General features: G+C 42.1%; 1 protein-coding gene across 1 annotated transcript; it reads left to right on the forward strand.

Annotated features, from left to right (window-relative positions):
• Positions 1-467: 467 nt before the first annotated feature.
• On the forward strand, positions 468-12833 carry RPL22 (ribosomal protein L22). Its single transcript, XM_044996571.1, has 4 exons — positions 468-586; positions 1418-1522; positions 6456-6580; positions 12621-12833. Exons 1-4 carry the CDS (start codon positions 527-529, stop codon positions 12763-12765), a joined length of 435 nt encoding a protein of 144 aa, XP_044852506.1. The 5' UTR covers positions 468-526; the 3' UTR covers positions 12766-12833.
• Positions 12834-13098: the final 265 nt, after the last annotated feature.

Genomic DNA, 13098 nt, shown 5'->3' on the forward strand with positions numbered 1-13098 from the left:
TCCACCCAGGCCCCTGCTCCCTGCACAGGACCACCCCCCCCCCCCGCCAACAAGGCTCCCGCTCCCCCCCCGCCAGGCCCCTGCTCCCTGCCCAGTACCCCCCCCACCCCCCCCAGCCAGCCAGGCTCCCGCTCCCTGCCCAGACCCCTCCCCTCCCCCAGCCAGGCCCCTGCTCCCTCCCCTCCCCCAGCCAGGCCCCTGCTCCCTGCCCAGACCCCCCCCAGCCAGGCCCCTCCCCTCCCCTCCCCTCCCCCAGGCAGGCCCCTGCTCCCTGCCCAGATCCGCCCCCTGAGAGGCAGGGGACGGATCCGGGTCCCTGCACAGGTAGCGCTAATCGATCCCAGAGATGCGGATGGCTCAGGGGTGTATTATGGGGAAATCTATTCGCTCAGTACTTGGCTAGCGTGACCTGCGCTCTGCGTGCTTCTGGAGGGGTGGGGGGCTGGGTGGCACATGCGCGTTTGCGCGAGATGCACGCAGGGGTATCGTCGGCACATGCGCGAGAGGCACACGGGCGATTTGGCGCATGCGCATCGCGCCGCCCTCCCTTTCTGCTTCTCTCGTTGCAGCCGCCATGGCGCCTGTGGTGAGTGTCCAACCACGCCGGGCCCGGCCCGGCCTCCCCGCGGCCTCCAAGCCCCGGCCCGGCCCCCGCGGGCTCCGGCCCCTGGCCGCTCTGCTCGCCTGGCTCGGGGGCGGCCGGGGAGCCGGCCGGGCGCGCGCTGCGGGGCGGGTGCCGGGGGAGGCCGCAGACCCGGCTCCCTGCAGCCTGCCTGAGGGCCCGGGCGCCCGGCCGCGGGGCCTTCACCCGCCGCGCCGGGGGCCTGTTTCCTGCTGCGGCCTGGCCGGCCTTGGAGCCCCCCGTTTCCTGGAGCCGCCTATGGCGCCAGCCCCGCCCCCGGCCCCTGGGGTCTGGTCCCGGGCGGCCCCCGCCCCACGCCTCGGTTCTTCTGGGACTTTTCCTCGCCCCCCGATTCACGGCCTCATGGGGGCGCCGGTCTGGCTCCCGAGGCTGGGGTGGGTTCAGTGCCCGGAAGATCCGGGTGTGGGGTGACCAGACAGCAAATGTGAAAAGTCGGGGTGGGGGTGGGCGGTAATAGGAGCCTATATAAGAGAGAGACTCAAAAATCAGGACTGTCCCTATAAAATCGGGGCGTCTGGTCACCCTAGCCAGGTGCTGCGTGGTCCAGTCATAACCTGGCTCAGTGGCCCTGAGACATTTGATCAGGGACACAGTGCAGTCCTGTCCAGGGGTCTCATCCCTGTTGTAGCTAGGGCTTGGCAATGTTGTGAACCAGCTCTGCTCTCTTTTTTTTTCTTACTGATATAAAGACATACACTTAAACCTAATGCCAAAGCTTAAGGTTAAGTTTAGAATATGTAACCTGTGTAATTTTGTTTCTTTTTAACTTTACAGAAGAAGCCTGCAACGAAAGGTGGCAAAAAAAAGAAGCAGGTCCTAAAGTTTACTTTGGACTGCACCCATCCTGTCGAAGATGGAATCATGGATGCAGCCAACTTCGTAAGTTTTAAATGCTCTAGACCATCAGTGTTTCTTTAACTATAATGGAGTGTGCCACTAGGAGGTCCAGCAAATGAATCATTTGGCAGGTATACGAAATGATTATGAAAATATATTTACTATAGCAAAAATCCACTGACTTGTTCTCTCCCATGCATCACTCTCTAGGATACTCTCATGTCCCCAAAGGTGTATATTAGTGTTGCTGGCCTGCTTGGTCTTAGCCACTGCTAACTGTGAACTTCTATTTCCCAAGCCTGTTTCCCATCCTGTTGGGAACTTTCCTTTTCTGTTTCAAGTTGTCTCCTCCCCATTAAGCTGCAGTTAGTGGCAACGGTGTCACCACTTTTAAAGCCTTACCTATGCTAGATTTGGCAAAAAGTTTCTTGCAATGCAGTGGTAGGAAACCTTTGTGTGGCAAAGGCTCTTATAGCAGCTAGTGATTTTGTCATTATGTTCTACAGATCTGCCTTGAGCAGGGTTGCATTGTATGGTGTTCAAAGGCAGCTGGCTACAGAAGCTTATCGACAGCAGGGTTCCTACTGTGTCTGTTACCAGTAGAGAAGCAATGTTGGGGTTTATCTAAAAATCTTACTGTAGATGAGATGTTAATAAAAGGGTGGGCACTGGTTAGCGCTTGTCATTGAGAATTGGTAAATTTGAATTCACTCACCTTGGGCTGGCAGCTAAGTGGAACTTTGCCAAGTTAATGCACGATTCTTATGAAAGGAATGATATTTGCTTCTGGCGCCTTTCAGATCCTGGCTGCTCCTCTGGGATAGTGAGGTGAACCCTTTCAATGCTGGATCTAAATCACACTAACTATGTGTTCCCTAGGTAGCATAGTCCAAGCCTCATTGTATGACAGAACCTTTTGTTAGACTAGTATTTTATGGCAAAACTTTCAGAAGTTCCATAGGCACTTAGATTCCCATATTTCATTGACTTGCAGTGGTGTTTAGGCTCCCAAGCATGTAAGTCATTTAAATGCTTCTGAAAATTTTAGATAGTCTCTTATGCTTTGTCTTTACTGAAAAATTGTCACGTTTTTGCCTAGGGTAGAACAGGGCCAGCTAAATCAAGCTACAAGATGTTGCCCTACATGTACACTAGGGCGAAAAGGTTGAGCTTCATTTATGACTTAGATTGACCTACATTTGACCATTTTATCTAGTCAAGATGTAGTCTAATAGTGTCTATATTAGCAGTCCTGTCACATTTGACATTGGAAGCCATATACACACATTCCCTTCAACTTGACTGAAGGGAAACTATTAGTATTTTGCTGATATGGTCATGGCCAAACAATAACTGATGCGTGAAGTGTGAGACTCCAGTTAAATATGGCAGGATTTCTTGTGATTCTACATGCAGTGTCCATATTTGTTCCAGTTTGCACCCGCTGTAATAACTTAAGTCAGTGACGATAGATGAGGACATGAATGATGTGAAGTTTGACCCGAAGTGAGAGGACCATTGTGGAGACAGAGTCCAGCCCCCTGCCTTCATTAGCAGGTCTAAGTACTGATTTTTGCCCCAAATCCCTAAGTGGCCCCCTCAAGGATTGAACTCACAACCCTGGGTTTAGGAGGGAGGGAGGGATAGCTCAGTGGTTTGAGCATTGGCCTGCTAAACCCAATCCTGAGGGTGCCATTTAGGGAACTGGGGTAAAAAAAACCAAACACCTGGGGATTGGTCCTCCTTTGAGCATGGGGTTGGACTAGATGACCTTGTGAGGTCCCTTCCAACCCTGATATTCTATGACTCTATGACATTAATTGCATAAATTGTCTGGTTCTTTTGAAGTGGTTTACTGTGTCCACACAACAGGCAAAGTACCAGTGTTTTCTGGGGCATGTGACTCACTTATCCCATAATGCTGGGAACAAGGGCTTTAGGCTTACTTCCAGATGTGAGGCAAATATTGTGTAATGAAATTAGGACAACTGAATCTTTGTGCAGCTGGGAGGACAGTGCTTTGGAGGCTTCACCTGGTCAGGACTAAAGACTTTCTCCCAGATACTACAACCCACCATTGCAACCTTCTGTAAAAAGCATAGACTCTGTGCAGAAGTTGCAAGTTTGGGCTGTTCGTTGCAATGGTTTTGCCTGCTGTAAATTTGTAGAATAGTTTTAGCACCGTTGAGTTGCTATACTTAGCCTGGGAAAGCGTGTTCAAACAGTGCTAGCATCCTTCTGAGATTAAAAAAACCCCAAGTTTTAAAGTAGATTTATTTAACATAAATTCTTTGTAGTGTTTATCGGGATATCTCTTGGATAGATGTTCTGCACTGCAAATTTAAGTCAACGTAAGACTGTGTCTAAATTAAAGCTTATGTTGGCAGAACTTGTATTGCTCGGGGGTGTAAACCCCCCTCCCCCCCGTGACATAAATTACACTGACATAGCGCTGTCCACACTGCGCTTATGTCATTGGGAGAGCTCCTCCCATTGACATAGCTTCTGCCACATGTTGAGGTGGTTTTATTATGCCAACAGGAGAGCTTTTCCTGTCAGCATAGTGTCTTCACCAGGGGTGCTGCAGTGCTGGCACTGCGGTGCTGTGTGTGTAGACATGCCCTATGTTATGCTGATGTACAGCCACTGCAATAATTGAATTGGTTTTACACGTTCACACTATGCTCCTTTTGTCGGCGGTGCACATCCTCACTAGGAGCACTTGTACCAATTTAACTGCCAGCCTGGGGCATTGTGGGACAATTTCTGAAAGGCAGCAACAGTTGATGTATGCAGTGCAGTGTCTACACCAGTGGTTCTCAACCTGCGGCCCAGCCAGCACACAGTTGCAGCCCATGTGACATCCTCAGGGCTATACAGGTAGTATTGGATGCGGCCCACAATGGTAAATAGTTTGAGAACCGATATGTGTTGACCTAACTACATCAGACCCTCGCTAGAATGCGGGATTTGGGATCCATGCGCGGTACTGCGTTAATGTGGGGACTGCGTTAAAATGAATTGCAATTAAAGTAATTACATTTGGGATCTATGTACGCAACCGCATTATATGTGAATTCGTGCTATATAGACGCGCATTCTAGTGAGGGTCCGGTGTACATTGACTTAAGTGCTATACTTCCGCAAGAAGTGGAGTTATTAAGTTGGTGTTGTGGGCAAGTTACTTTTCTGGGAGCTACATTTTAATGTATATGCTTATAGCAGGGGTTCTCACACAGGGGGTCGGGACTCCTCAGGGGGTCACGAGGTTATTACATGGGGGGGTCAAGAGCTGTCAACCTCCACCCCAAACCCCGCTTAGCCTCCAGCAGTTATAATGGTGTTAAATACACAAAGTGTTTTTAATTTATAAGCGGGGGGAGGGGGGTGTTGCACTCAGAGGGTTGCTATGTGAAATAGGTCACCAGTACAAAAGTTGAGAATCACTGGCTTACAGAGTTAGGTCGATGTAAACTGCGTTACGTTGACCTAACTCTGTATTGTAGACCAGGCCCAACTCTTTACAGCAGAAGTTTCTGACTACTGAATAACATTGTGACTTTTCAGCTGTGTGGAGGGCAGTTTGTAGTGTTGTGCTGGAATATTCTTGAACTGAATGGTCTGCTTCCTTTGAATTACCTTCATATAAATAATTGTGAAATGTCCTGTATTCTGTGGGCTTGCTGCAAATGCAGTCATTAATCCTAAACCAACAAGTGGCTTTAGAAATTAGGCCATATAGTTCTGACTTTGATTAACTATATTTTCTGTTGGTTTGCTAAATTAAGACCTGCTGATCGGGATCATTGTGAAAAAATACTAGAATTGTTTGTAACCCTGAAATTTCTTGAAAATACTGGGGACTTTTTCAATGGCCCTGCATTTTTTTTTAAATGTAGTTCTTAATGTGTAGGTACTTCTTATTCATGGCATATCTTCCAATGATTTCTCTGGAACTTTATTTAAGACTTCAAATTTAAACACTTTTTTATACTATACCCATTTCATAGATCAAAAATAAAATGATATGAGGTGGTGGAGGTGATTGGATGGAACAATGCATTTTGATTGCAACACAGTGCCTATTTAATTTAAGTTCTTATCAGAAATGTAGGCGACTGTTGATTCACATTAGGGTTATAATTGAATACTGAAGGTAATCAGACCAGATTTTTTTATAACTTTGACATTCTCGTAAAATACTAGAGTTTCAAATTTATAACGTAGACACCTTCTATTTTTTTCCTGATCACTATTTTGCTATTGGTTGTGGAGCCTCCAACTGGACACCCTTTGCATAGAAGATGGCCACTGCTGTATTTTCTTTGATGCCTGCATAGTGGCATATGGGATTTCAAAGGCAAAAGGAAATGGGCTAGCTGAAATGTGTATGGGACACTTCAGTAGGATTCTTATATAATTACAATCTCTTAGAAGCCTTTTTGTACGCTCTTTATCACTAAATGTGAGATGTGAAGTTAGGAAAGTAAGTTTTATAAAGGTGGTCATTAAGTCTCCTCTTTATTGTGGTTTAAACCTTTGTAGGAACTTGAATCCTTATAACCTTATTTTTGTCAGATATCCAGAAAGATGAATGCCTAAGACTGGTGAATACATCAAAGGCCTGTTGGATGTTGCTCACTATAACTGTGATTCTGCAATGATTTGTGCATGTGCTTAATTTTAGGTACCCGAGTAGTCCCATTTAAGCCAGTAGGACTAATAGTATTAATCTTTGTAGGATCAGGGCCTAAGTCTTTGGGAGGAATATAGTAATCATTTCCTTTCAATGTTTGATGTGTGAGGAAGACACTTTAAAACTTGTCTGGCTTTTGGGTAAAGTAAATTGGGGGAAAATGCTCTTCAATCTTACGTTTTGGATGCTAGGAAGTTAGTGGAGACATTTTGCCCTTCAAGACAGAGAGAGACTTTATGGCTATAACTCTGACTAACAAATCTTACCCTTATTTTGTAGGAGCAGTTCTTGCAGGAACGAATCAAAGTGAATGGAAAAGCCGGTAATCTGGGTGGAGGTGTGGTGACCATTGAGAGAAGCAAGAGCAAAATTACCGTAACTTCAGAGGTGCCATTTTCCAAGAGGTAAGGGAGAGGAGCCATTGTACGTTTATTGGAATAACGTACAGGTAATGTCTAGCTAAAGGGGTTAAGGAGTGGGATACAAAGGCTTTTCTCTCTGGAAGTCTATTCCAATCAATCTCAGGTTGGTAATGACAACAGCCGTCAGATGGTAAATTTCAGTGGTGTTTATGATGTCACAGTCCAGATTCTAATGTACTGATATTGATACAACAAACATCAGTCACCACTGATGCTGTTTGGCCCCCTTTTGGCAGTCTCAGCTAAGGGTCTGTGGAGTTTGAACTTCCTGCCCTCTAGGTCAGCCTGGAGTTGTGTTAGCAAAGAGGATAGTGAGAAGGTATTTGTGGCTACTGTCTAAGCTGTACTTATTCTGTGCATAAGTGAATACGCTTCAGTAGAGTAGAGGATCTACTACAAGCAGCAAATATCTCCAGTGACTGGATGGAGAGGGCTCCAGCAAATATCTCCAATGGACACTAGATGGAGAAGGCTCTGAGTTACTACAGAGAATTCTTTCCCAGGTGTCTGACTGCTGGGTCTTGCCCATATGCTCCGGGTCTAACTACCATATTTGGGGTCGGGAAGGAATTTTCCCTCAGGTCAGATTGGCAGAGACCCTGGTGGTTTTTTGCCTTTCTCTGCAGCATGGGGCACAGGTCACTTGCAGGTTTAAACTTGCAGTGTAATTGGTGGATTCTCTGTAACTTGAAATCTTTAAATTATGATTTGAGGACTTCAGTAACTCAGCCAGAGGTTAGGGGTCTATTACAGGAGTGGGTGGGTGATGTTCTGTGGCCTGCAGTGTGGAGGAGGTCAGATGAGAGATGATCATGATTGTCCCTTCTGACCCCTCTGAGGACTTCACAGTTCACGATTGTCATTCTGTATCTTTTGCTAAATTTACTGTAGGAAGACCATGGTTTGGTCTTTTAGAGTGACAATTTAAAAGATACAGATGATGACAATTTGAACAGTTATACCATTAGGAGAGTTCTCTCTCACTTAGTTTAGAACTCTTGAGTGTGTCACCAAGAGACAGGTCACTTTCCTAATTGACAAGCATCACATTCATAACAGTTTTCTTCTCTACTAATGCTTTCTTTTTTATGCCTACCTCCGACCCTCTGGGTCCTCAGAATCTCTGCCATTAAATACTAATGCATTAGAAGATCTTACATCTCATTACTACAAGATGATAACAAATCAAGACAGGTCTGTCTTGGAGAGGATTTGAGAGATGGCTTTCAGCTCTACTGGTGAACTGCACATGTGGTTATGCATAGTGACTGTATTTCTGTTCCTAAACAAAAAGCTTCATTAGAGTTTTAGGGTGGAAGATGTTTCAGTGGAGTCCAGCTAATGCCTAATAATTTTTTTAAAATTTTTATACAACAGTTCTACAGCTTCCTAAAATATCTCAAAATAAGGCTAGAAATGAAAACAATCCAGATGATTCCCACTACTATATAATCTTCCATTTCCTGGTCATCCTACCGGACTTTAGCCTCCCACCCCACCTTTATGCTGTCCCCTAAAAATTGTTTTTAAATAAAAGCAGGTAAAGGTCAAAACTAATTACTGGGAGACATACATTTTAATTGTTCAGTGGAACGATTTCTTTTTTATTTAGGAAGTTTTAACAGGTTTACAAATCTTTGCCATGTAATATCAGAGACAAAACAATAATTATATTATGCAGCAATGCAATCATCAGTTCTCTCTATTTAACATGATGTTACCATTTTATAAGGTGAGCATTGTTACGCTATCCACAGCGTGGTTTTGGTAATTTTATTAAATTGATTGAAATCTCTGATTGCATATATAACAAACCAGGCATGTCTGAAAATACTCTCACTGGAACCATTTCTAATAATCTAATATGCTCCTCTTCTGTCTCCTCAAATCCTGCATCAGTTATTATCCTTCTAGAATGTAACAGCAGCATTCCTGGAAGCAAGGGACTAACGTCAGGACCCAGCTGAACTTGGTTCCATTTAGCTGCTTGGTTGTACAATCTTATTTTGACTTATAAATTGTATAAAATAAGTGAGATTAAAAGTAGGACGTACCTTTCAAATGACTTGTTTGGACATAACCAGGTTTGAAAAGGATACAGTAGAAATTCACAAACAGCGTTAATCACTAAACAGCTTTAATCGTCAGATCTAGATTAAGCATGTGAGTATTTTGACAGTGTTACATTTCTGATGTATTATGCAGAAACAGACATGGTAGCTTTCAGAAATGCTAGTAACCAGTATATCGGAGCAGTAGTATTTACATTTCTACAGGGCCTTTCAACCCAGTGGAGCAGAAAGTGCTTAATTGTTCATACAGACTAACTGAAATACAGCCACATTTGGAGTGGGATGTGGTAACTAGGTGGAGCACAGCACGCTGCATGCCAGAGCAGCAAGCACTTAAATACAATGAGTAACGTGTTTGGTCTATTGAAGTCAATGGGAATTTTACCATTATCATTAGCGGAGCTAAGATTTCAATTAATATAAACTTCTTAAGAGCCAGTAGGTAGAAATATGTATAAGTTACTGCTTTCCTGTTTAGAGTATTTAGTTCACTCTGTCCCTATGAATTCTCTTGATTAGGTGGCCCATTGCCATGTCAAGGCTAGTCGGCTACCTCTTCTTCATTTTGATAAGTAAACTATTTTTAAAAGAGGTTGTTAATGGCCAATTTAAGTTCTTGACATTTAAAACAATTTGCAAGTGTTTGAAGTAAAATCCTTTGGTACATGGTAACTGCCAGGACATAAGAGTTACAAGAAATATTTGGTAGATACATTTCTTTTGGTAAACATGCTATAATTTAATTGCTGGGTAATGCCTGTTACTGACATAATAGACTAGCTTTGGAAATCTCAGCACTCCTCCATTTAACATAAAATGCAAATACTTTGCCCAGTTGACAGCCATTTCACACCTTAAGAGTGACCTGTAAAAAATGGGGAAAGGAGTTTGTGCCCTTTCTGCTTCTCAGTGATACCTTGAGAGGGTCTGAAAGGTTTTTTTTCTCTGCTTTCCTTTTACATTAGAGGTTCAAGTCTTGTCTGCCTCAGAAGCCTTTCTGAAAACTGGAGAACTAATGAAGTGTTGATATCACAAGTCCAGACAGTGAAAGTTGAACAATTGAAGGGAACTGATTTTTAGTTACTATTTTAAGTCTCTTTTTAATGCCTGGTTAACATGAGTGAATAACATTTTGGTGAAAGGAAGCATTTGTTCCAGGTTCACCTTGCTCACTCTTTCAGTTAGTTGAGTAGATGCACATTATGTACATACTGAGTTACCTGATAGGCCCTCCAGAATGAACCGGCAAGGCTAGAATTCAGATAATTGATATTTCTATGGCTAAAATAAAAGCAGAAGAAAAAACAAGCAAAAAGGGTGCATGGGTCCAATTTAATAAAATTCCATGCAAAAGTGACCTTTAAATGCACTTTGATCACTTATTGTGTATCAATAGTATCTGTCTTTCTGTTACCAGCTGTTGAAAATTTTGATTTAGTAGATTTTATGCTGCATTTATTTAAGTTATTATATACCTTCTGTAGTGGATGGTTTGTGTATTAACCTTTTTAAATCCTACTGATGCTTTGGTCCTTGATTTTCTCTAGTTGACATACTAGTCCAGGGGTAGGCAACCTGTGGCATATGTGCCGAAGGTGGCACAGGAGCTGATTTTCAGTGGCACTCACACTGCCCGGGTCCTGGCCACCGGTCCGGGGGGCATTTTAATTTAATTTTAAATCTTAAAACCTTACTTTCTTTACATACAATAGTTTAGTTATATATTATAGACTTGACCTTCTTAAAACGTTAAAATGTATTATTGGCACGCAAAACCTTAAATTAGAGTGAATAAATGAAGACTCAGCACACCACTTCTGAAAGGTTGCTGACCCCTGCACTAGTGAATTTTTAAATGAATTTTTTTTTTTTTTTTTAAAAAGCCTGAAGTTGAATTTATTTAGTAACAGCTATGTGCAAATTTTAATTCCCTCCTAAATATGGTTTTCTTAGTATTCTTATTACTTGTGTAGGTGCTGATATTTTAAACTTCATATGCAGTTTTCAGAAATTAGTGATTAACAGTGACCAATTTACATTTATCATGATTAAATTTAGTATTTGGTACTAATATTTAAATGAAGACATATGCACATTCTGAAATAGAAACTGACACCTAATTTGTTTGGGGCTAATTTTCTAAATAGCTGATTAGGCTGCTGAGAGAATTTTTTTGAATATTGAAGTGGAAAATAAATTAAATTAATTCCTTCCTTTTAGAGGATGGTCTAGTAATGACACAATTCATCATTCAAAGACATCTAAATTATGAAATAAAACATCTTTGGGGAAAAATGTATAAACTACCAGTAAATCAGAAATACATTTACATGTCTTATCTGTCTGTCAGCAAAGTACTTCAAATCATGGACTTTTAGCAGTTAAACATCATCCAGTGTATTTTTCATACAATAGTTGTCTCTTTGAGGCCTTACACTGAGCAGTCCCTGCCTACACCATTGATCTCATCTACTTTCTTGTTCCTTTGGTGGCAGATGGGGACAAAAGCTAGCCTTGATACCCTCCTGTTGTCTTTTGTCATCTTTATGCCTTCTTCCATGCTGTCCCCTTATGCCTGGAACCCCTTTCATCCTATTTGCCCAACCTCCACCCTTGTCTCAATCAGATCCTAAAGACTCATTTCTCTAGACCCACTTACAAGATATAAATGTTTTTACTCTTCCAAAATTAGCAAGGACTAGGCTGAGGGGAAGCTTGAGACTTAGTTCCATGTTTTTATATATAAAATGTGTGTACACACATCACCTGATTACTTTGCATGTATGTTGCCTACCCTTTTGTGCTGTCCTTTTACAATTGTAAGGTCTTCGAGGCAGGGAGAGTCTCCTGCATGTCAGCACAGCACCTAGCATATTCTGAGCACTACTGCAATAATGACTTAGTAAAGAATTGAAAAATATCAGTTGATCCATTTCCCTCAGAGGTTTTACACCTTCTCTTGTTAAACTTTATTTGATACCATAGAAATTAAACGTAGTCCTTTTTCCCCTTGTTGTTTCTTGTCAGTGTGAACCACTTTGGCTTTGCAAGAGGAAGAGAACTGCTAGCCTTTCTGCATTGTGTGGCATACCTCTGTTACACAAGATTTATTCTGTCATTCATAGTGTCTCATTCCCAGAATCCTCTGGTTTTAATGTATGTTATTCTGCTGTCTTTACTTCAGTGATTCCAATGGGAGTTTTGCTTAAGTAAGGCCTATAGAAGTTGGCTCTTGGTATCTAAGCTTGGCTGGAATGGATGGTTAAATGTGCTTTCTTTTTGTATTCAGAGAGCATTCTTTGTCTTGTGGGTGCCCTCTTCCAAAAGATGTTTTGTATTTGGGGCTGTGACATGGCGTAACTTGGGCATCCTCTCATAGTGAATTGCTTTATTTTCTCAGGCACTGTTGTGAGTAATACAAACTGTAGTCACTTCTGCAGTAATATCATGCTTTTGGCTTGCCTTGCAGGAATGTAATTTCTCACAAAGGTGACAATTCTTTTAAGAAAAAATGTTTTTAAAACTGCTTGTCAAAACATTAATGGAAGAGACAATTTGTCTTTTAAGGTGAGTAAGTGGTAGGGTCCCACAGGGGAGTGTCTTCAGAAAAGGCCATATTAAATGTGCTATTAGGCAAATGTTGCAGACTTGAAAATGCAAAAACACTTTCAACCTACACATTTTCTTTGTTTCTGAAAAAGTAAAATGGCACGTTACAGTCTACATCATTACAACCAATCTTCTTATAATTTTCTTATAAAGTGTGAGAGCAAAATGTTAAGACAAACTCCTGTTTTTTGTTATCAGAGGTGAAAATGAAAGACACTATTAAATAATGCAAGGTAGGGAAATTCAATTAAATAGCATACAAAATTTCAAGAGCATGTAATGTAGAATGAATAATCTTTATACAGTCTTCAGTTCAATTATTGGCTGCCTTCTTTCCACAGGTATCTGAAGTACCTTACTAAGAAATATCTGAAGAAAAACAACTTGCGTGACTGGCTGCGTGTAGTTGCCAATAGCAAGGAAAGCTACGAATTGCGATACTTCCAGATTAACCAGGATGAAGAAGAGGAGGAAGAAGAGGATTAAATGCATGTGGATCTGGAAATATTTTGTACATTAAATTTCCTTCAATAAACGTGGGGAAAAAATGTTAACTTTTCTGTGTTTTCCAAACTCGAGACATCGGGAGCTCTTCCAGTTGTTCAGATTACATAATGCTCACTCTAAAGCCTACTTCTTCATATCTATCTACTTCATAGATAAGGTTTACAGTTTGCATTATAAGGATAATGTTCAACTCCCACTATCCCAACTTTCAGAAATTTCTCATTACTCTTAATTCAGAGAATTTGTTCAGAAAATCTGAGGTTCCTCATAAAGGGGATATTAAGTTTTCTCCTTTAATTGGAGAATAGAGAT

This window comes from Mauremys mutica, chromosome 21 (assembly GCF_020497125.1).
Source record: "Mauremys mutica isolate MM-2020 ecotype Southern chromosome 21, ASM2049712v1, whole genome shotgun sequence".
Classification (NCBI taxonomy): domain Eukaryota; kingdom Metazoa; phylum Chordata; order Testudines; family Geoemydidae; genus Mauremys; species Mauremys mutica.